Source organism: Pelobates fuscus, chromosome 11, assembly GCF_036172605.1.
Source record: "Pelobates fuscus isolate aPelFus1 chromosome 11, aPelFus1.pri, whole genome shotgun sequence".
Taxonomy (NCBI): Eukaryota; Metazoa; Chordata; class Amphibia; order Anura; family Pelobatidae; genus Pelobates; species Pelobates fuscus.
Window position 1 is genome coordinate 80,448,418 of NC_086327.1, and position 19,268 is coordinate 80,467,685.

At 37.7% G+C, this 19,268-nt stretch overlaps 1 protein-coding gene across 9 annotated transcripts in view; it reads left to right on the forward strand.

The window, feature by feature from the left end:
• Nucleotides 1–19,268, forward strand: part of NECTIN1 (nectin cell adhesion molecule 1) — a 333,749-nt gene that overhangs the window by 61,061 nt on the left and 253,420 nt on the right. For 8 of the 9 annotated variants that reach the window (XM_063436432.1, XM_063436436.1, XM_063436437.1 and 5 more), the window contains exons 3-5: nucleotides 13,345–13,647; nucleotides 14,297–14,414; nucleotides 15,068–15,219. In XM_063436432.1, the coding sequence (XP_063292502.1) occupies nucleotides 13,345–13,647; nucleotides 14,297–14,414; nucleotides 15,068–15,219 (573 nt within the window). Of the gene's footprint in view, nucleotides 1–13,344; nucleotides 13,648–14,296; nucleotides 14,415–15,067; nucleotides 15,220–17,502; nucleotides 17,542–19,268 lie in introns of all 9 variants that reach the window. The other variant, XM_063436434.1, reaches the window with a different exon arrangement.

Genomic DNA, 19,268 nt, shown 5'->3' on the forward strand with positions numbered 1-19,268 from the left:
ACGCTTCAGGACAGGTAAGTAATTATGGGATATCGGCGTATAACACGCACCCACGATTTTTCCCCTATTTTCAGGGGAAAAAAGTGCGTGTTATACGCCGATAAATACGGTACTTACAAAAACACTACAAGCAGCATATTACATTATTCTCCTTAGATAGTACATACATGATGGTGCACAAAGACCCCTGTCCCTCACTTTGCAGTCTATGACATCACTTGCTGCTCCAGCCTGGCACAGGTCAGAGTATTTTGGCGGTTGCCATCTTTAAACGGTCGGATTTTAAAAACTATACATCCTACATCGAAGAGCTTTATATTGTGAGAATCACAAGACACAGACCTACATTTTGATGCATATGTCTCTGAAGTATTAAAAATGAAGGCACAGTTGCAGTTTAGAAATTGCCCTTCAAGTTTTACCTGGCTAGAGTGGAGTTTCAATGAATGTCAATGGACGGCATTAGTTGCAAACAAATGGTCATATTGTGAAAACTATCTGGAATATGGCTTAGCCGTGGAAATTTTTAGTGACAACAGGGATAGCTGAACGTTTTGATATAAGATTTGTGTAGGTGGGCTTGAAAATGAGGGAGCGGTGGCAGTTTAGAAATCATGTCCTGATTGTTTCACTTTTGCCAGCTCCCACTCTAGTTTTTAACATTTTGCCATTCATTCCTATGGGACCAATTTCGCCACAAGAACGACGATATTCTGTGAACCATTCGGCGAAACGTTCCACAAAGTAATAGCAATCCGATCGGGAACAATCCGCACGTTTTGGTATATTACTGTCGATGTAGTGTAAAAACTGTGGGAGGAGTTAGGGTGGCAAATTTGTTTATAATAATAATAATAATATATATGTGAGATAACATTAAGTGGTCTTGCTATGCAAGAACACTTAATGAAGCTAGCAACAGAACCCAGTCCCATTATCCACAATAATGACGAGTATGTCTGAAGCAGGAAAGGTAGACCTAGAGGTCAAGTAGAAAGAGGAGAGAAATGAAGAAAATCAGCATAACAAAATAAAAAGAATATGAGAAGAGCCAAAGCCAGGTGAGCGGAAGGCGGGTTCCCACCAGGGGAAAGTGGTAATTGGTTTCATAGATGGCTGTCGTCAACTTTCTCATGCTAATCAAGTACCAAATCTTACCATCAACTTAAGCCTGGCATGGCGGGCTGCCTTCCAGGTTTTAGCCGCATATGCTCCATATATAAGTTTATGTACTGTGCGGGAGAGGTGTAAGCGCTACTCCCTATTATTATTATTATGTTATTATTTATATAGCGCCAACAAATTCCGCAGCGCTTTACAGTGGGTGGACGAACAAACATGTAGTTGTAACCAGACAAGTTGGACACACAGGAACAGAGGGGCTGAAGGCCCTGCTCAATGAGCTTACATGCAAGAGGGAGTGGGGTAAAGTGACACAAAAGGTAAGAATAGTATTAGACTAATGACAGTTGCAAGAGAGGAATCAGTCGGGAGCTATTAACAGTTTAATTGATACGCTTTTATGAAGAAGTGGGTTTTTAATGATTTTTTGAAGGAGTGGAGACTGGGTGAGCATCTAACGGAGGAGGGAAGTGAGTTCCCAAGGAACCGTGCAGCCCTCGAGAAGTCTTGAAGGCAAGCATCAGAGGTGGGAGTACAGACAGAAGATAGACGTAAGTCCCACCCGTGGGTCTGGAGTAAGGGTCACATTAAGACAGCATGATAATTTAGCAAAGAGGTCTACCATAAAGGTCTGATCAGTGTCTACTTTCTGTGCCATGTTTTCATTAATATTGCAAATTTAGGGATTGAGTGGGGCAAATTGAGTGAGAAGAAAGAAAACAGAGAGGTCATGAAAGAGGAGTACAAAGGTTAGTACAGCTAAAACCTAAGAGCCTATGAAATAGGTGATATCGTAAAGCAAAGAATAGTTCTAGAGATAATTTGGAAAAATAAAAGTAATGGCTGTACAACTAAGGCAGTTTTTCGAAATATCAGTTGACTTTAACATAGCTACAGGCACACAGGACTGACCGATTCAATTTTGTGTATTCATTTTTCCAATAGTTTAATATGTTATATCTTCTAGCTGTCCCAGGTTCGACAGAACTGTCCCTAATGCAGAACTGTCCTACACAGGTATTAATGCCCTGGTGTCTCATACCTAGGAATATCTGAGAAATGTCTCTGATGAGTCACTCCAGACTGTCAGTTGATCAAAAGATGAGCGTGGGCCATGCAAAATGCAGTCAGCAGGGATTTCATTGAGAGATGCCCACAATTTACTTGGATTTAGTGCTTAATTTACTTAAATGTATATTAAATGTTTTTTTTTTTTTTTTTAAACTCGGTTGTATTGAGAGTTTGCAGATATTAACTTGTATTTTTATCTTTGCACAAACAGCCAAACTGGTAGAATTATCCAAGTCAGTTATGCTTCTAATTTGAATACATTGGCCACAAATTTGAACTCCACTTTAAATCCCTGATAATTCTCACTTTAGTGAAGATGCCTGCTAGTTACAAGTGAAATAACTACGTATTCCTATAGTGGCAGGCAGTAATTTTTACAATATAGCATGGCATCCAGGTAGTGTGTAGTGCCTCTTAGTAAAATCAGATGGCAATTAAAGGGGGAATATCTTTCAATAGAAATACACATGTTTAGTAACTTTCAAACCTTTGAAAGATAAGGCATGTTCTATGAGTGGGGAGTTATTTATAAAGTGTGTGGCAAAGTTCTTAGAGTAGAGCACTCATCAGGAATATTATATTGGTTTTCACTGAGATTGATTGCTCCATTTTTAGAACATAATAAATAAGCAAAAGCATATCTACACATTAATGGCCCGATTCTATTGAGGAAGAAAACTAACACTTGCCAAAAGACATAAATCAATACATAGCTATATATAGTATATTCATTTAATGAAATTAAGAGTTCTATACTTAGCATCTTAACCAAAAGTTTCATACATCCTTTGAATTTTTTTTCCGTAAATACAGTTGTTTCATTTCCTTTACTATATTATATGAATTTAGATAGGTGTGCTACAAACAAAGTTATCCATTGTATCTCTATAATAAGGTATCCCTATGCTCTTTTTAGATAGTACTTTGAAAAGTAAATGTTGGTTTATCTACTAAGCTTGGGATTGCCAAACCAAGTTCATTGCATGCAAAATTTAGCCCCAAATAGCAGAATTTTATACATTGTCCAGATAACCAATTTTTCCAACTTGCCTATATTGGCCTAAATGTTGCATTTATAAGGATGAATCCTGTTATCAGAGTAAGAGTTTACTCTGATATTTTCCCAAAGACTTCAGTGGAGGAAAGAAAAGCCCTTTGTGTCAATCCCCCACAATTCCCAATTGATTGACAAGTCCAGGGGTAGGCAACATTCGGCACTCCAGATGTTTTGGACTTACATCTGAAGGTTGCCTTTTCCCTGAATAGTCCATAAAGGAAATACAAAAATAAATATATTAAAAATATACTTTCCTTCCAAGATCCAACATTTGATGCACATGCCCCTAGAATTAGAATCTTCCAGTATTGTGCTTTAACCAGAAAAAAATGTATCAGCCAACTATAAACCAATCCTAGCCATCTTATCGTTTTCGTAGGGGTGCGATGCATTTTTAATAAAAACCCTTTCCAGCAGGGATTTATGAGACATGTAGATTACCACTTCTCAGCAGTTTCATTCATTAGGAAACATGAATGAAACTGCAACTAATGTTGATAAGGTCAATTTGCTGTGATTTTATGCCAGACAAAAGGCAGGGACAGAGGTCTTTGTGCACCATCATGTATGTACTATCTAAGGAGAATAATGTAATATGCTGCTTGTAGTGTTTTTGTAAGTATATCTTTTTTGGAAAGTGGAGATTAGGATTGTATCCTTATAATCTTACCCATTCAATTAGAGCCTGAGGAGAAACTTGAGATAAAAGCAATGGCTTAAAAATCCCTTCAATAATAATGCAATGTGATCAGGTTCTGAGTCAGTCTGTTCAGTTGTTCCTTGCTCCATGAATGCATGTCTCAACAAATGGATTAGTCTTTACCAATGAAATGTTCAGGAAACAGACATTATAAACTATGATGAGCAATTAGGAGCAGTAAAATACAAAAACAGAAACCAGAAAAAAAATTGAGGTGTGTCGTAGAAATGTAGTTGTCAAACTCTTAATCATTGTTTAAAGGGGGAGGTGAGGGGTATATGTAACATCTAGCTCTCTGTCTGTTGAGACTTGTTGCTTTTCCTCATTGAACATTCTTTGGCTCCTTGTTTCTTCTGTAAATCATATCCTACCAAATGATTCTCTTCCTTAGCAATCTTCACCTTTGCCTCTAATAAAGACAACTTCATATAGAGTTTTTAGATTTGTGTCTTAAAGCTGAGTTTAAAGCAGCATTGTCACCTGTTAGAATCTTTAAGAAAAACTAATTTTGACTTTGTTAGAATTTCACTAAAATTCAAGAGATAGACTGAGGCAATACAGGGACTACTTTGTCTCTGTATATTTCCTTTGCCTAACTTTCTTGGTCACTGGGCGGAGCTACAGTGTCAATTCCAACATCTGTCACCAGTGACAGCTGCTGGGAATTGGCTCTATCTATGGAGGATCCTGCGGTTTCAAGGATTCCTACATAGACCCCAATGCTGTACTCTCGCATATGCACGAGCTAAAGAGAACTCAGCAGCTAAAGAGGCTAAAAGAAGATTGCTGCACCCGTGAAGGACAGGTTCGGGTTCCCACCTTTACCTGCCCTCCCAGCCATCACACCACCAGTGGTGATGGCACCATCTGGGGTCTTCGCAAATTCTGCAAAGTCCCCAGACAATGTCAGTGCTACTTTAAGTGGATACAATGATTCAACACTAGACCAACAAGGGAGACCATCATTTTACATTTTTCTTTTGTACAATTCCTATTAAATGCAGACTTTCTATGCATGGGATATCCAGACTTTGTAAAATGGGGAAGGGGTGGGGGGTCGTCAGCATAATAATGGAACCATCAATTTGGCATTCTTCAACAATCTAAATAATAATAATTTCATAGGACAGGCTAGGCTAGTTGGGTATAACTGCAGCAATATCTATAGTATAGTGCCAGGAATTGTGATTAACAGACATCACTTTGTTTTTCTCCTTCTCTTCCTTTTATTTAGTGTCTCTCTATCTTGCGTGATCTTAAAAATATGAGGAATATATCTCCCACAAAGGACCTTCATAAACAATCAGCTATACAATTATATCTGTAATGTGAATAGCCCCTAGGGCAAGTGGTATAATGTGGCTGGTATCTTTGCCTCTAGACCAAGTAGCAGATTAATGGAAAATTAACAGATATTTCTGTTGTTGTTAGTCAGAAGAAATAAGGCAAACGTTGTATGCATAATCTCCTCTGTTAGGGAGAAGCAGTGTATGCCGCAAAATCTGTATCTTGCGTAGTCTGGTGAGGAGGACACAGGATCTCAGTTTTATTGGGTGATGAATGAAGTATGAAGACTTTCTCGTAAATGTTATTTTCTGGTCAAGGCCCTTGCACCCTATAGGATTCTGAAATAATCATTTCTGTCGTGACTGGCAAGATCACCCACTTGTCATATCAGATGGGATATCTGTTGAGAACAAAAGTGAAGTTGATCTTTAATATGAGTGAGGTGGATTTTCGAGGCCCTGTGCTTCAATCCAGTAGGCCTACTTTTTCAGTACAATCCCCACTCTGGTTTAATTATATATTTTGCCAGGTATTTTTGTGCTTTCATTTCTGCTTCTTAGCGATATTTTTTTTGTGATAGTAATTATTCTCTGTGGATGAGCAAGCCTTTTATTCTAACACTGCACTGTTTATTAGTTGTTCTTACATAGTTTTGTTTTACTATTTAGAATTTTCATTGTGTCAATAAAGAGCTTACATTTTATTTAGCGTCCCTTTCATCTTATTGATACCCGTAGTCAGCTGCCTACTTGATCTGCTGATAAATCTGGCCATGGAGGTACTGAACCCAGAAAGCAGACAACAGTTTCTCTTTAATAGGTTCTCCTTTTTATCATAACGGACTGCATGACATTGAATTGTCTGCTGACCAGATGATAACCTGCTATCAGTCTGGTTGCGCAATGGGACTGCCAATTATTATTCTGATATTAGCATCAAGAAGAGACACCCACCAGATAGTAAAAACAGACACAACTATAACTCAAAAAACAGCTATAGATAGATAGACAGACAGACAAACAGACAGACAGATAGAATTGTATTATTAACTTCAATTATTAAATAGTTACAATGCATGCAAACCTGATCTATATTTGCAATGAATCATTTGGAGAACATTTCCCCTAAATACAAAATATATATTTTTTTATCTTTTAAATTTAGATTACACCCATGTTTCACTGTAAATGTATGTATATATATATTTTTTTTTTTATAAACAATTGTCTTGAATTACATTTTATTAGAAACACATGACAGTCACTTTAAGTATCATGGATAAATGGAGAACAGAACAAAACAGTTTAAATTTTTTTTCAATTTAACTGATTTTCTCCATGAACACCAATGTGATTTCCCAGTTAAAGCCATCCATGTTTTTGTCTTTAATGGTAATAACAAACAAAAGTATGAGTTACATTTTTATAAAACATACAACACTTTTTACACTTCCATACAATAATCAAAATAATGCACTATTGTTTAGTTTACAATCTGAATCAGATATATGTAGGAGGTCTATTACATTATTTACTAAACCCAAACTGAATAAGTTAGGATACAATAGCTGCTATTATTGATAGTTTGAGATTTTTTTTTACTAAAACAAAACATTTTGCCTAACATTTGCAATTTGGATTTTAATACAATACCTTTGGATGTTTAGTGAATCCTCATGTAACAGGCCGCATAGTGTTGCCATTAAAGAAAACATCAAATTAAACATTTTTTATTTGTATTACTGATGCTATAGTTACAAGAACACACAAAGCAAACAATTTTTTGTATAACTGATGAATAAAAAAAAAACATATTACAAACATTGCTATGAATTCAAGAATATTATATGACGAACCTAAGTCAAATTCCATGTGATCTTTGGCTGTGCCTCTTTTTGTAATGTGGCACCCTACGTCTGTCTACAGCCATTATAAAGATTGTAATGTTAATGTACTTGTGTCTGCTGCCAGTTTGTGTGCACAGTTACCTGCTTTCCCTGTAATCCCAAAATGAAGAGAGCGCTGAGTAAACAATTAGTGTTTGTGAGCAAAAGGCTGTTTGGAACTCAAAACAACCTAATCAGCAGGGATTTAAAAAAAAAAAAAAAAAAAACCTAATAAATTATGTTGCCAGACACTCTTAGTTTATTTGTAGAATAATTGAGGCTGTTAACTAAAAATGTAAAGAAAGTAAATACATTTTTAAAAAGCCTGTAAGACAACCAAGTGTGCAATTGTAGTTGGATTAGAATTTTTGTTCTCTTGGCTACATTTGTATTACTTCTTACCATAACCAATTATTATTGGCCAGTTTTGTAATTCAATGTTTATTGGTGCTATGAAATCTGTTGGCGCTATATAAATGGCAATAATAATAATAATAATAATAATAATAATAATAATTGGTTATAGCAAGAAGTAATACAAATGTAGCCAAGAGAACAAAAATTGACAAAGAGAGTACAAGGTAGCACTACGTAATGTAGTTACAATAAGTACCATTACTGTCACGAAAGTCTATAAAAAGAGAAGAGAAGAAAAAAAAAAAGAAAAAAAAATGGGAGCAGAGGAAGCCAGATGTCAACTAGGTCAGGGGGCAATTTCTAAAGTCAGGAGAAAAGATGCCAAGGAGGCTCAGTCTTAGACACCTGGTTTGATCAACTTATTATACCGTTAGTCCAAGGACTCAAGGTGTCTGTTAAGCTGAAGCCTCCAATGGCATATCCCACTTACTTCTACATCACACGACCTACATGTTCGCCCTTAGAACACAGTGTAAATCTCTTCTCTCTACCATTTGAGGCCGAGGGCTCCATTTTGGAACTTGTCCCTAAAGAGGAGACTTATTCATTTAAAATTGTGTTGGCAAAAACCAAACTTAATATGACATGTTCTTAAATAAGCAAGATTAATTGCTTATTTTACTTCAGAAGTAATTTACAGGCATGCCATATGTGTTCTTAATGGTTGATGCATAATTGTTGCTGACAGGGATCTTGCACGTATTAGTGTAGAAACTTCACTGAAGGACCTATGGTATATTTGCTTTAGTACCTGTGTATTCATGGTTTATATTTCAAGTTCATAATATAATTTTTCAGTACATGGGCAAATGATTTGTGTTAGATTTGTGTGAATTTATTAACATCAGAATAATAAAGAACAGATAAGGCTTCTATTGTGCCTTAATGGCTTTAAAGGACCACTATAGGCACCCAGATGGCACCCAGCTCAATGAAGTGGTCTGGGTGCCAGGTCCATTTAGGTTTAACCCTTTTTTCTATAAACATAGCAGTTTCAGAGAAACTGCTATGTTTATAATAGGGTTAATCCAGCCTCTAGTGGCTGTCTCATTGACAGACACTAGAGGCGCTTCCGCGCTTCTCACTGTGATTTTCACAGTGACAAGACACCAGCGTCCATAGGAAAGCATTAAGAATGCTTTCCTATGGACTGGCTGAATGCGCGCGCTGCTTTCAGACGAGGAGGAGGAGAGGAGGAGGAGAGTCCCCCGCCCGGCGCTGGAGAAAGAGGTAAATTTAACCCCTTCCACCCCCTAGAGCCTGGCAGGAGGGGGGCCCTGAGGTTGGGGGCACCCTCAGGGCACTATAGTGCCAGGTAAACGATTATGTTTTCCTGGCACTATAGTGGTTCTTTAAGTAGATTGGTTTCTTGATTGTATCACATGTGAGCTAGATGGTTAGATATAGTAACTGGCATAAAATGATAGTCTGTTGAAAAAATTCTGGATAGGCATGTGCTAAACAAATTTGACAGACACACATAGTGGTTATGGTTACTTGATATTTTCCTTTAAATTGCATCAATCCTCCTCATGAACTTTTCACCTAGTTTTATTTTGTTCTATATAAGAACCTGACATGAAATAGTCATAACATACCAACGTCCTTTGTAACCTTTAAATCTATGCTGTTGTCATTGTGGCAAAACAACAAATAGGGCCACTGGAGGGAAGGTGGATGTATTCATCCTCACCCACAATTCTAACAACTCCCACAGTGATTTTTATGCATATTTATTTAAACCTAGCAGCAACTGCAATAAATTATTTAGGAAAGCTATAAATAATAAAGTCCACAATCCACCTGCTTTAAGTGCTACCACATTTAAGACACGTGCCTATGCTAAATCATCGGCTAATATTTTGACTTACTTCATCTGACTCTAACAAAAGTGGTACAAATGTTCTGTTTAGTGTTGCCTAGAATATTTTTTCAATTTTAATACACACATTTCTGACTGTAAAATACATGTAAACTGATTTACACTAAAAAGCAATACATGTATTTAATGAAATATACATATTTATGCAACTTCAAGGCATCATAACATTCTACCAGAGCTTTTTATTCCTGCACAAATTTGACTAACACTTCCTTTGGCCAGGCGTGAAGGGATTTTTAATGTTTGACAGGTGAATTGCCAGTGGCTGTCTTTTAGTTACAGATACGAACATGCAACCTGTGCTACAGAAATATGCAGTACTTATCTTTACAAATGAACTTTAAACATTGAGTTACGTATATTTTGTATTTCAAATAAAAAGTCAACAGCAAAGCACATTCCTATGATTCCACGCTATTGCAAGGACATGTTTCTTCCAAAAAGTCTCCCACAGTCTAAGGCACAGTCCAAAGCCTCAAGGTCCACATTGTTCAGATGGTTTACACTACTTCTGTTCAGCGTTCACTAAAGCTAGATCTGTCATGCAACTTACCTGTCATGTAACCTACCTATCCCATGTCCATTTTTTATTAAACATTAGCCATTAAAAAGTTGTATAAACAAAGTTCTGTTTTCACATTGTGTATGCAGTGGTGAATTAGCCAAGTATGTGTCTTAAAGCCCCGTTGTCAAATCCACTGGCTATCTACATGCCCACAATTTCCATATGCCCCTGCATTATATTTGTGAGTTTTCCCTGGGGCACTACCAATAACAACCTGCTTTCAATGTTTGGGTATTATAGCATCAGCCCATCTGTATATTGCTGAAACTCCCACACCAATGGTTCCACACCTTGATACTTTATTAGCAATCTCCTCACAACTTCATTTCAAGACTTGGTATTAAAAAGTTTCTACTGCAATTTGCTGCTCTAGACCGCACTTTTTTTTTTTTTTTTTTTAATCTCTATGTTTATATCAGGCATATACGTGTGTGTTTTAGAACTGGGACATCTGACGGCAGATTAGTAACAACAAGCGAGACACTCTCAATTTGGGATCTTTTACTTGCTGTCCTGGGTTGCATAGTTCATAGTTACATAGTAACCCAGACTGAAAAAAGACCCATGTCCACTTGGTTCAGTTCGTTAAACAAATCTTTTTATGCTGTTGATCCAAAAGAAAGCAAAAGGACTACTTGAAGCAATGGACAATTGTGCGACAAAAAGAGCATGATTTTTGAGCATGTTTCCTTGTATGCATTATTTGTATGCTATATTATATGTTACTATTGAAAGGTGAAAGTACTTTAAGAACAAATGGACGTAAGAACAATTGATTAACATGGGGGCTTTTTTTCAGGACTGTAAAAATATAGTTCATTGGCTCAAATGATTATATGACATTCTGTTGGTATAAACTTCAGTAAATTAAAATGTTATACAGGTGGTCCCTCTTGGTTTTGCGACCTACCTGCTTTACGACGGCTCACACTTACGACCAGCTCTCTCGCGGGGTGGTAAGTGCGAGCCATCGTGTGAATACGAGGGATTTCCTGCTCTGCTGCTTTCTTCTATGTTCGGAGATATTTCCCCAAACATAGACTAATGCAACAGAGCAGGGAATCCCTCTAATCTATGTTTGGGGAAATTTCCATGAGCGCAGATTAGATTTACCAGGTCGTAGAACAAATTGGTCGGTAAGTGAGGAGATAAGGGATTCCCTGCTCTTGTGCATTCGTCTATGTTCGGGGAAATGTCGCTGAACACAGACATGCACATCAGAGCAGGGAATCCCTTAAATCTATGTTTGTGGGAAATTTCCCCCAAACATAGATTAGAGGGATTCCCTGCTCTGTTGCGTTCGTCTACATTCAGGGACATTTCACTGAACATAGAAGAATGTAGCAGAGCAGGAAATCCCTTATCTCCTCACTTACTGACCAATTTGTTCTACGACCTGGTCGTAGGAACAGAACCCGGTCGGTAAGTGAGGAGTGTCTGTATACTGATGACTCTTTTATAATTATCACATAAGACAAGCTCAGATTCTCTGTGTTATGAGCTTCATTCATAGGGAGACTAATAAAAAAGCACAACACTTGGAATCATCTTAGAAAGTGAGGAGATTTTAACAAAGTAGCTAAAGGACTCGCATAAATAAATGTAACAATGAAATAACTATGAAAAGTGCACGACTGAGACCAAAGTCAAACAGAATTTTCTCATGAGGTCAAGAAATTACTTTAAAGGGACACTATAGTCACCCCACTTCAGCTCAATGTCAGCTCAGGTCCCTCAGGTTTTAACCCTTCAGGTGCAAACATATGTACAATGTTTACATTTAGGGTTAAGCCAGCCTCTAGTGGCTGTCTTCTGGACAGCCACAAGTTGCGCATCTGCGACGCTGGAGGCATATTATGCCTCCATCGGGCAGAGCGTCCATAGGAAAGCATTGAGAAATACTTTGAATGCGCTCGCAGCTCCTGTGACATCGGCTGGGGGAACTGACGTCGGTGGGGGATGAGAGGTCACCAGCGCTGAGGGAGCCCTGCGCTGGATTAAGGTAAGCTGCTGAAGGGGTTTTAACCCGTTCAGCGCCACGGGAGGGGGACCCTGAGGGTGGGGGCACTATAGTGTCAGGAAAACTGCTTTGAAAGTACACAATAAAAATAGTAATGCAAAACATGCATAAATCATCATTTATTTTATTAATTTGTATATATATATTTTTTTTTTATAAATACTGATGGCACTAACCTTTTTCCATGGATACATAACCTCCACCCATATGATCAGAAGTCTAACACTGATAAGTAATACATGTATCTGTCTTTGTATTTTTCCATCTGAAGCATGCCTTATATATGACTATCCCTGTATCAGTACACATGCACTTATTTGATTTTCTTTAAAAGGTTTATTTACGTTGCAAGGAACAATGAAGATAGCTCATTATATTATTCACTGACCATCTTCTATAAGTGCTGTGGCTAGCATTTAACAAAATGGCAACCAACCCATGCTAACTTGGAAGACTGCATGTCAGGCTCAGCTAAAAGAAATGGGCACAAATACCTTCCAGTATCAATAAAAATACCTTGCATTGCCAAAAAAAAAAACTGCTTCTTTATTTCGCAAACACAGTGATACAGATAATAGTCGACGTTTCAGTCCATGCAGACTTTTTTCAAGACTGCATGGACTGAAACGTCGACTATTATCTTTATCACTGACTTCAGAGTGCTCTCTACTTCAACTTTATACCTTTTGGTGGGAGTTTCTGCACCGGAGCAGTAAAAAGACTGAGAACTTCGAGTGCTGGGACCAGGGAAGTTATATATATATATTTATTCGAGTATAACGTGCAAAATTTTGTACTGATTTTTAATCTAAAATTAGGGGTGCGCGTTATACTCGAATAAATATTAGCCCAGCAGAAGAGGGAGGGAGTGGGTGCTCCGATAATACCTCCCAGGACCGCCGGGCTCATTACAAGTCCGGCGGTCCTGGGGTGGCGGGCAGCAAGCGTTTACTCACCTCCCTGCAGCTCCTCCAGCTCTGACGGCCGCGGGTCTCGCAAGATTTACACTGGGGAGCTGGAGGAGCTGCAGGGAGGTGAGTAAACGCTTGCTGCCCGGCGGTCCTGGTAGGTATTATCGGAGCACCCCCTCCCTCTTCTGCTGGGCTAATATTTATTCGAGTATAACGAGCACCCCTAATTTTAGATTAAAAATCGGTACAAAATTTTATACCGATTTTTAATCGAAAATTAGGGGTGCGCGTTATACACGTGTGCGCGTTATACTCGAATAAATACGGTATATATAACTTTTTTATTTATTTGTAAGAGAAGACATAATATTAACTGTTTTGTTTTTGAACACGTTTTATTGAGAATTGTTTTTTTCCCATTCTACAGCCAGACCAACCAATCAGATGGAAGCGACTACAAAGCAGTTAGTTGCGTTTCCCAGCTCAAAGGAGAAGGTAGAAGTCGCAACGTGCACATCCGCCAATAGCAAGCCACCAAGTACTGTGACTTGGGAGACCAAGCTGAAGGGAGAGGCAGAATTTCAAGAGATAAAACATGATAATGGGACTGTGACAGTGATCAGCCGATACAGACTGCTACCAACACGTGATGCCCACAAACAACCTCTCACCTGTGTCATTGATTACATGACGGAAAGATTTACGGAAACCACCACGCTCAACGTGCTGTGTAAGTAATCGGAATAAGGATTGATCTTGAAAGCATGAGGCTGAATGTGACTTTGACCAAGCTTAATTATAAGGTTACCATAGTTCCAGGGGCTAGACAAGATTCTCAGAATGAGGAATTTGCTTTGCTTCATGCACCCTCTCTAGATAACGTATGAAGGAGGCCTGGTAACCTGCCTAGGACCTTGTGTGATATTAATCCTTCTCTGGTGTGACTATGGAAAAGTATTATATGTATCTAGAGCAGGGGTAGGCAAATTTAAGCACTCCAGATGTTGTGGACTACATGTCCCCATAATATTTTGCCAGCATTCTGGATATAAGCGTATTATGGGAGATGTAGTCCAAAGCATCTGGAGTGCTGACGGTTGCCTATCTCTCATCTAGAATAGTACTAGACATAACTTGGGCTTATGCTTATTTGCCCACTAGCAACTTTTTAAAATGAATATGACATTTATTTGAACTTAGCAGTATTTTAATCCAAAATAATGTTGTCTTTTGTAGATGATATCAAGGGTTCTCTTAACTAGTTTTGATTGAAAATGCAGTTGAGTCAGTGTGTACAGTATGGGTCCAAGATAGGCCCTTTTTGATTATTGACCTCTTTGTCCTTGTTCATTACACCTATTGTCTCCTTCTTTCCCTAGATGAACCAGAAGTTTCAATTGAAGGTTTTGATGGGAATTGGTATGTGAAGCGTGCAGAGGTGAAGCTGACGTGCACTGCAGATGCTAACCCTCCTCCCTCTTCATTTCAATGGAGAATGTAAGTGCATGTTGAAGTGTCATGAAGACTTTAAATAAAAAATAAAAAAAAATTAGAATTATAAAAACTTGGAAAAAGATAAATTATAGACATAAACTAAAAATGTATGTAGGAGGTATTACTATATAAGTTGGAATTTATTGACTTTCTGTTGTCAGAGGATACCAAAGGATGCAGCTAGATTGGCCACTTTAGCACAGGACTGATCTTTAGTCATTGAACAATAAGAAAATTATACTAAATATTATAACAGTTATACATTAACGCTGTTTTTAAGATTAATTGCAATATCACTGAATCCAACAATTACGTAAACCTATCATATTTAGTGCTGTTGACATATTAAAAACTGATTTGTGTGTTTTAAAAAGTTACCTTATCTGTACGTCATCAAGAATAGCCATCTTAACAGAATTTACAAAGTGAAGTGGCCTGATACATTAAATTGAGATTCATCATTTAGATTGGTGAGAAATACCAGAAAGTTATTTAGTTATGAATGTTTTGCCCTGAATACAGTAGAACCTGTCTCCGAGTGCTAGATGTTGAGTAGGTGTCAGGCCTGTTTTATGACTTTTTACATGCCAAACCTCTCAAGAATTACCCTTGTTCTCATGGTCTTATTTATGTCATGTATATCATTGTTTTTGCAGGGCGAATGGTTCCCTTCCAGATACTGCTGAAGTGAATAATAGTACTCTACTTTTCCGGGGGCCAGTCACCTACAGCCTCTCAGGAACCTACATTTGCGAGGCCAAGAACACTATTGGCAGCCATATGGGGCAAGTGGAAGTGAATGTAACAGGTAAGAGAGCAAATACGTTATAGAGATTCTGTTAGTTATCTTACTCACCTTCTCTATTTTTTCTGGCATTAGGGAGAATGCTTACACAAAATATATTTTCTTCTTTTAAATCTGGTGCTCATTTAGCTCCCTTTTCATGCTTCACCAAACCATTACCATCTATCCCTACATAGTTTTATAAATTATAAAGTTCCTACTACATGATGTTGAAGAAAAATAGGTATACCACCCTTTGTTATATTGTGAACACGTATGCATTGTCAGTGCGGTGCTTGTGGGAAGAGGTTGAATTCTTCCCTTGTGAAATAGCTGTTGGATACCCTATGGGAGTTGTCAAGCTCCTTAGTAGTAGACAGTAGCAACAGACTTTGCATATAAGGTTTTCAGAAATAAAAAATTGATGGATTCAAGGAAATAATAAAGACAATTCTGTTTGGTACACAGCTCTAGCACAGAAATAGAAAGGATATTTTCTTTTAGTAAGTAAAAATTAAAAATATATAGATTCTATGGGAGGGACACGGAATCGGATGGAAAGAGAAGGAAGCTGATGAGAGCAAGTCATTATAAAGTATAATAGGATAATAGTGAAGCCCACATTGTAGGAGCATAATAGAGTCATGTGAGACTCAATATAACAAAAAGATTCCATATGTTTTTTCTTTCTATTCTTTTCTATGTTTTTATCATTTCTATTGGTTTGATACACGAAAGCAGGTTTTTCATAGATACTGAGAACAGCCATATCTGCTGTGTCTTTTAATTCTAAAAGGTTTTTTTTTTTTTTTTTAATAGTTATGTTCAATTTGGAGACTATTCACTTCTGTTTGTGTGGAATTTGTAATTGCTTTTAACATGTGTTGTGCTGTGTTTGAGTTAAACCTCTCAAGGACCAATAAAGGTCATTGTTATCATGCAATTTGGTTCTTGATTCAGTCTATAATCCTTGAAGGGTTGCCAATTTTATCAGTCTTGCTTGGCATTAGCAATTTGGATAAATGTCAATATTTGCTAAGACATTGTCACTTTGTCTGTGCACAAGTGTCTGTAATCATGTAAAAAAACATGGTTAACGTGTGCTGATGTGTGAGCTAGTAAATGGAAGGTTTGTATATTTAACTTTGCTATTTTTTAAGTTGATTAGTGGCAGAGTGACTTGGAGATTTTAGTGTGTAATTGTATTTATTTTTATTTTAAATATGCATGTGTTGCATAAGTTGTCTGTACCTTCTTTATTATGTGTTGAAGCAACAAGCTGTTTCTACATGGTTTGTATATATATACATAAATACACTAAGGCAATCATTAGAGATATATCAGGATATGCCCATTCCCTAATGATTACCTTCGTCCTGCTACAGGTTTATGATTTAAACCACAATAACATCTAACTTATAATGAAATTGTTATGGTGCCAGTGGCTCCTAGGTGGTTTCGTAACTGAAGGGGTTAAACTGTTTTTTGGCGGTTTAATTCCAAAGGTTGCCCCCAGAGTCGGAATATCCAATTCCCCCAATGGCATCTGGCTTTTCAAATTAACTTTTGGCATGCTGCTGAGTGGCTAGAGCAGTCAGCTAAAGGTCTAATCAAAGCAGTAGTTCCATCTATAAAATAAAAGGTATGTACCTCTTTTTTTTTTTTTTGTAAAGTCAATTTCAGAAGTCGGATGCCGCTGGAGGAGTTAGTAATCCGGAGAAAGAGGCAACCTTTGGAGTTAAATCATTAAATAATGCTTTAACCCATTCAGGTAAAAAAAAAAGTCACCAGGGCCTCCTGGCACCATAACAACTTAATTTAAATGATGGTGTTATGGTGCCCGCAGTGTTCCTTTAAGCACTTCTTGTGTATTAAACAATTGATATTGTCTTTCGCCTAGCAATATATAAAAAAAAAAAAAAAAAATTAAGTAATTTTTCAACCCTCCACCGCTGGCATTACGAAACCCCTTGTCTACAATTAGTTGTTGTGAAAGAGTATTGATGAAGAGTGAGGCTGTGATTTTAGTGGTTATTTAGTCTAATGAAACCTGCATGAAGAGCCGTGATTGCTATGCTATTCGTGTTTTGGTTGTCATTAGCTTAAACTGCAGAAAGCTGTGCTCCACGCTAAAATGAAACAGCCAAGCCTTTTGCAGGAAGGTTTTGGACAAATTGCTCCTTTTTGTAAATCTTTTGGCTCTGTAGCATTTATTAATATTGTGATAACTACACAGTTGTGTCACAGCTGCCCCACACCTATGTATATCCAGAGAACAATAGTGCTACATTTTCTCCATACCCTTAGGATTAGATCCATCAGCTCCAGGAAATGAAGACATCGAAGGTAAAAAAAAAAAGCTCTTTCTCAACCCTGTGTACAATTAGGCAGGCTCACAAGACCGCACAAGTCATACACAAAGACCTTTTTTTTAAAAGGAATTGAAGGGAGAGGCAGTCTTTCAGAAGCAGGAGCCCCCAAGGGAAAGTCTTCCTATCCCCTCCTCCCTTATTCACATTCCATACAGAGCATACTGTCAGTAACCAGTGTGAGAGATTTAAAGTTAGTGCAGTGAGTGGGTGAGAGAGTTGAGGGTGCTAAACTATTCAACACTTACTTTAAAAAAAAGAAAATGGTATGCTTAACCACAGAAGACATAACGAAACATAACGAAACAGATGCACGTGTGTTTGTAATTAGTTGCATTACAGTGTGTAATGAATGCTGCTGCCAGGCTGATTTCTCTCTCCTGTCGCTACTCTCACACCTCGTCCCTCTGTCAAACCTTAAACTGGTTTCCTGTACCCTATAGGAGTCATTTCAAAATACTAACCCTTACCTATAAAGCTCTAAACAACTCTAGCCCTAGTTAAGTGTCTTCACTAATTTGTAGGTATGCCCAGTTTCGATCTCTCCACTGTCCGCTGTTTGTGTCCTTACTGCTAGCTCGCGATTGCAGGACTTCTAGCGGGCAGCCCCGTCCCTTTGAAACAGTCTGCTTACCCCCACCAGAATCTACCCTAGTCTTCAATCATTTAAAAAGTTCCTGAAAAGCCATATTTTCAGAAACGTTTATGGCCTACCAGAGTAAATTCCATTTCACAAACCTGTTTCTTGCTCTCGCTTAAAGGGTCACACTCCACTCCAGTTCTGCTACTTTCCCACCTTGTTGCTTAGTTTCTATCCCCTTTTGTGCCCTTTTTGTTATGTTTTTATACCCCACCTCCTCTAGATTGTAAGCTCGTCTGGGTCCTCATCAACCTATTGTTCTTAAAACGTTGTAATTGTCTAAATTGTTGTTAAAGTTCCCCCTCTTATAATATTGTAAAGCGCTGTATAATTTGGCGCTATGCAAATGCCAATAATAATAAGGCAACACATTTAAATGAAATTTGTCTCTTTTTCAATTACACATAAAGAAAACTATACATAATTTGCACAGTGTTTAAAGGGATGGAATCTCTCCTGGACTAATGGAACGGGGGAGGCCATGTCCTTCATACAGGAATATTGGGGACCGAATGTGCATGCATGGCAAGCGCTGTGCACATTCAAACTTTCCCATAGGAAAACACTGAATTTGATTGTTTCCTATGAAATTTTCATGAACCATGAGTGACGAGTATGACAGACACTAGAGGAGTTAACTCTGTAATATAAACAGGGTTAAAGGGACAGGGAAACTGCACCCAGACCACTTCATTGAGATGAAGTGGTCTGGGTGACTATACTGTTTCTTTAAAACAGTTCGACGTGATTCATTTATGGTTGCGCTACTTATGCACCTATTTTTAAATTAGTAGTGCAAAATATAAATGAAAGACTTTTCTTTTTTATTTACAGTTAAACATGAGAGCAATCTCAATGTAAAAGATAAAATATAGAATTACCTTTTGTAAGTAGGTGAAATGTTCTCCAAATTACTCATTGCAAATACTCAAATACAGATCAAATTCGCATGCATTGTAATTATTTAAAGAAATTAAGAAAAATATATCTATCCATCTATCTATCTACCTATCTGTAAATGATTATAGTAACAGTTGTATACTTTCAAGGGACACTATAGGCAC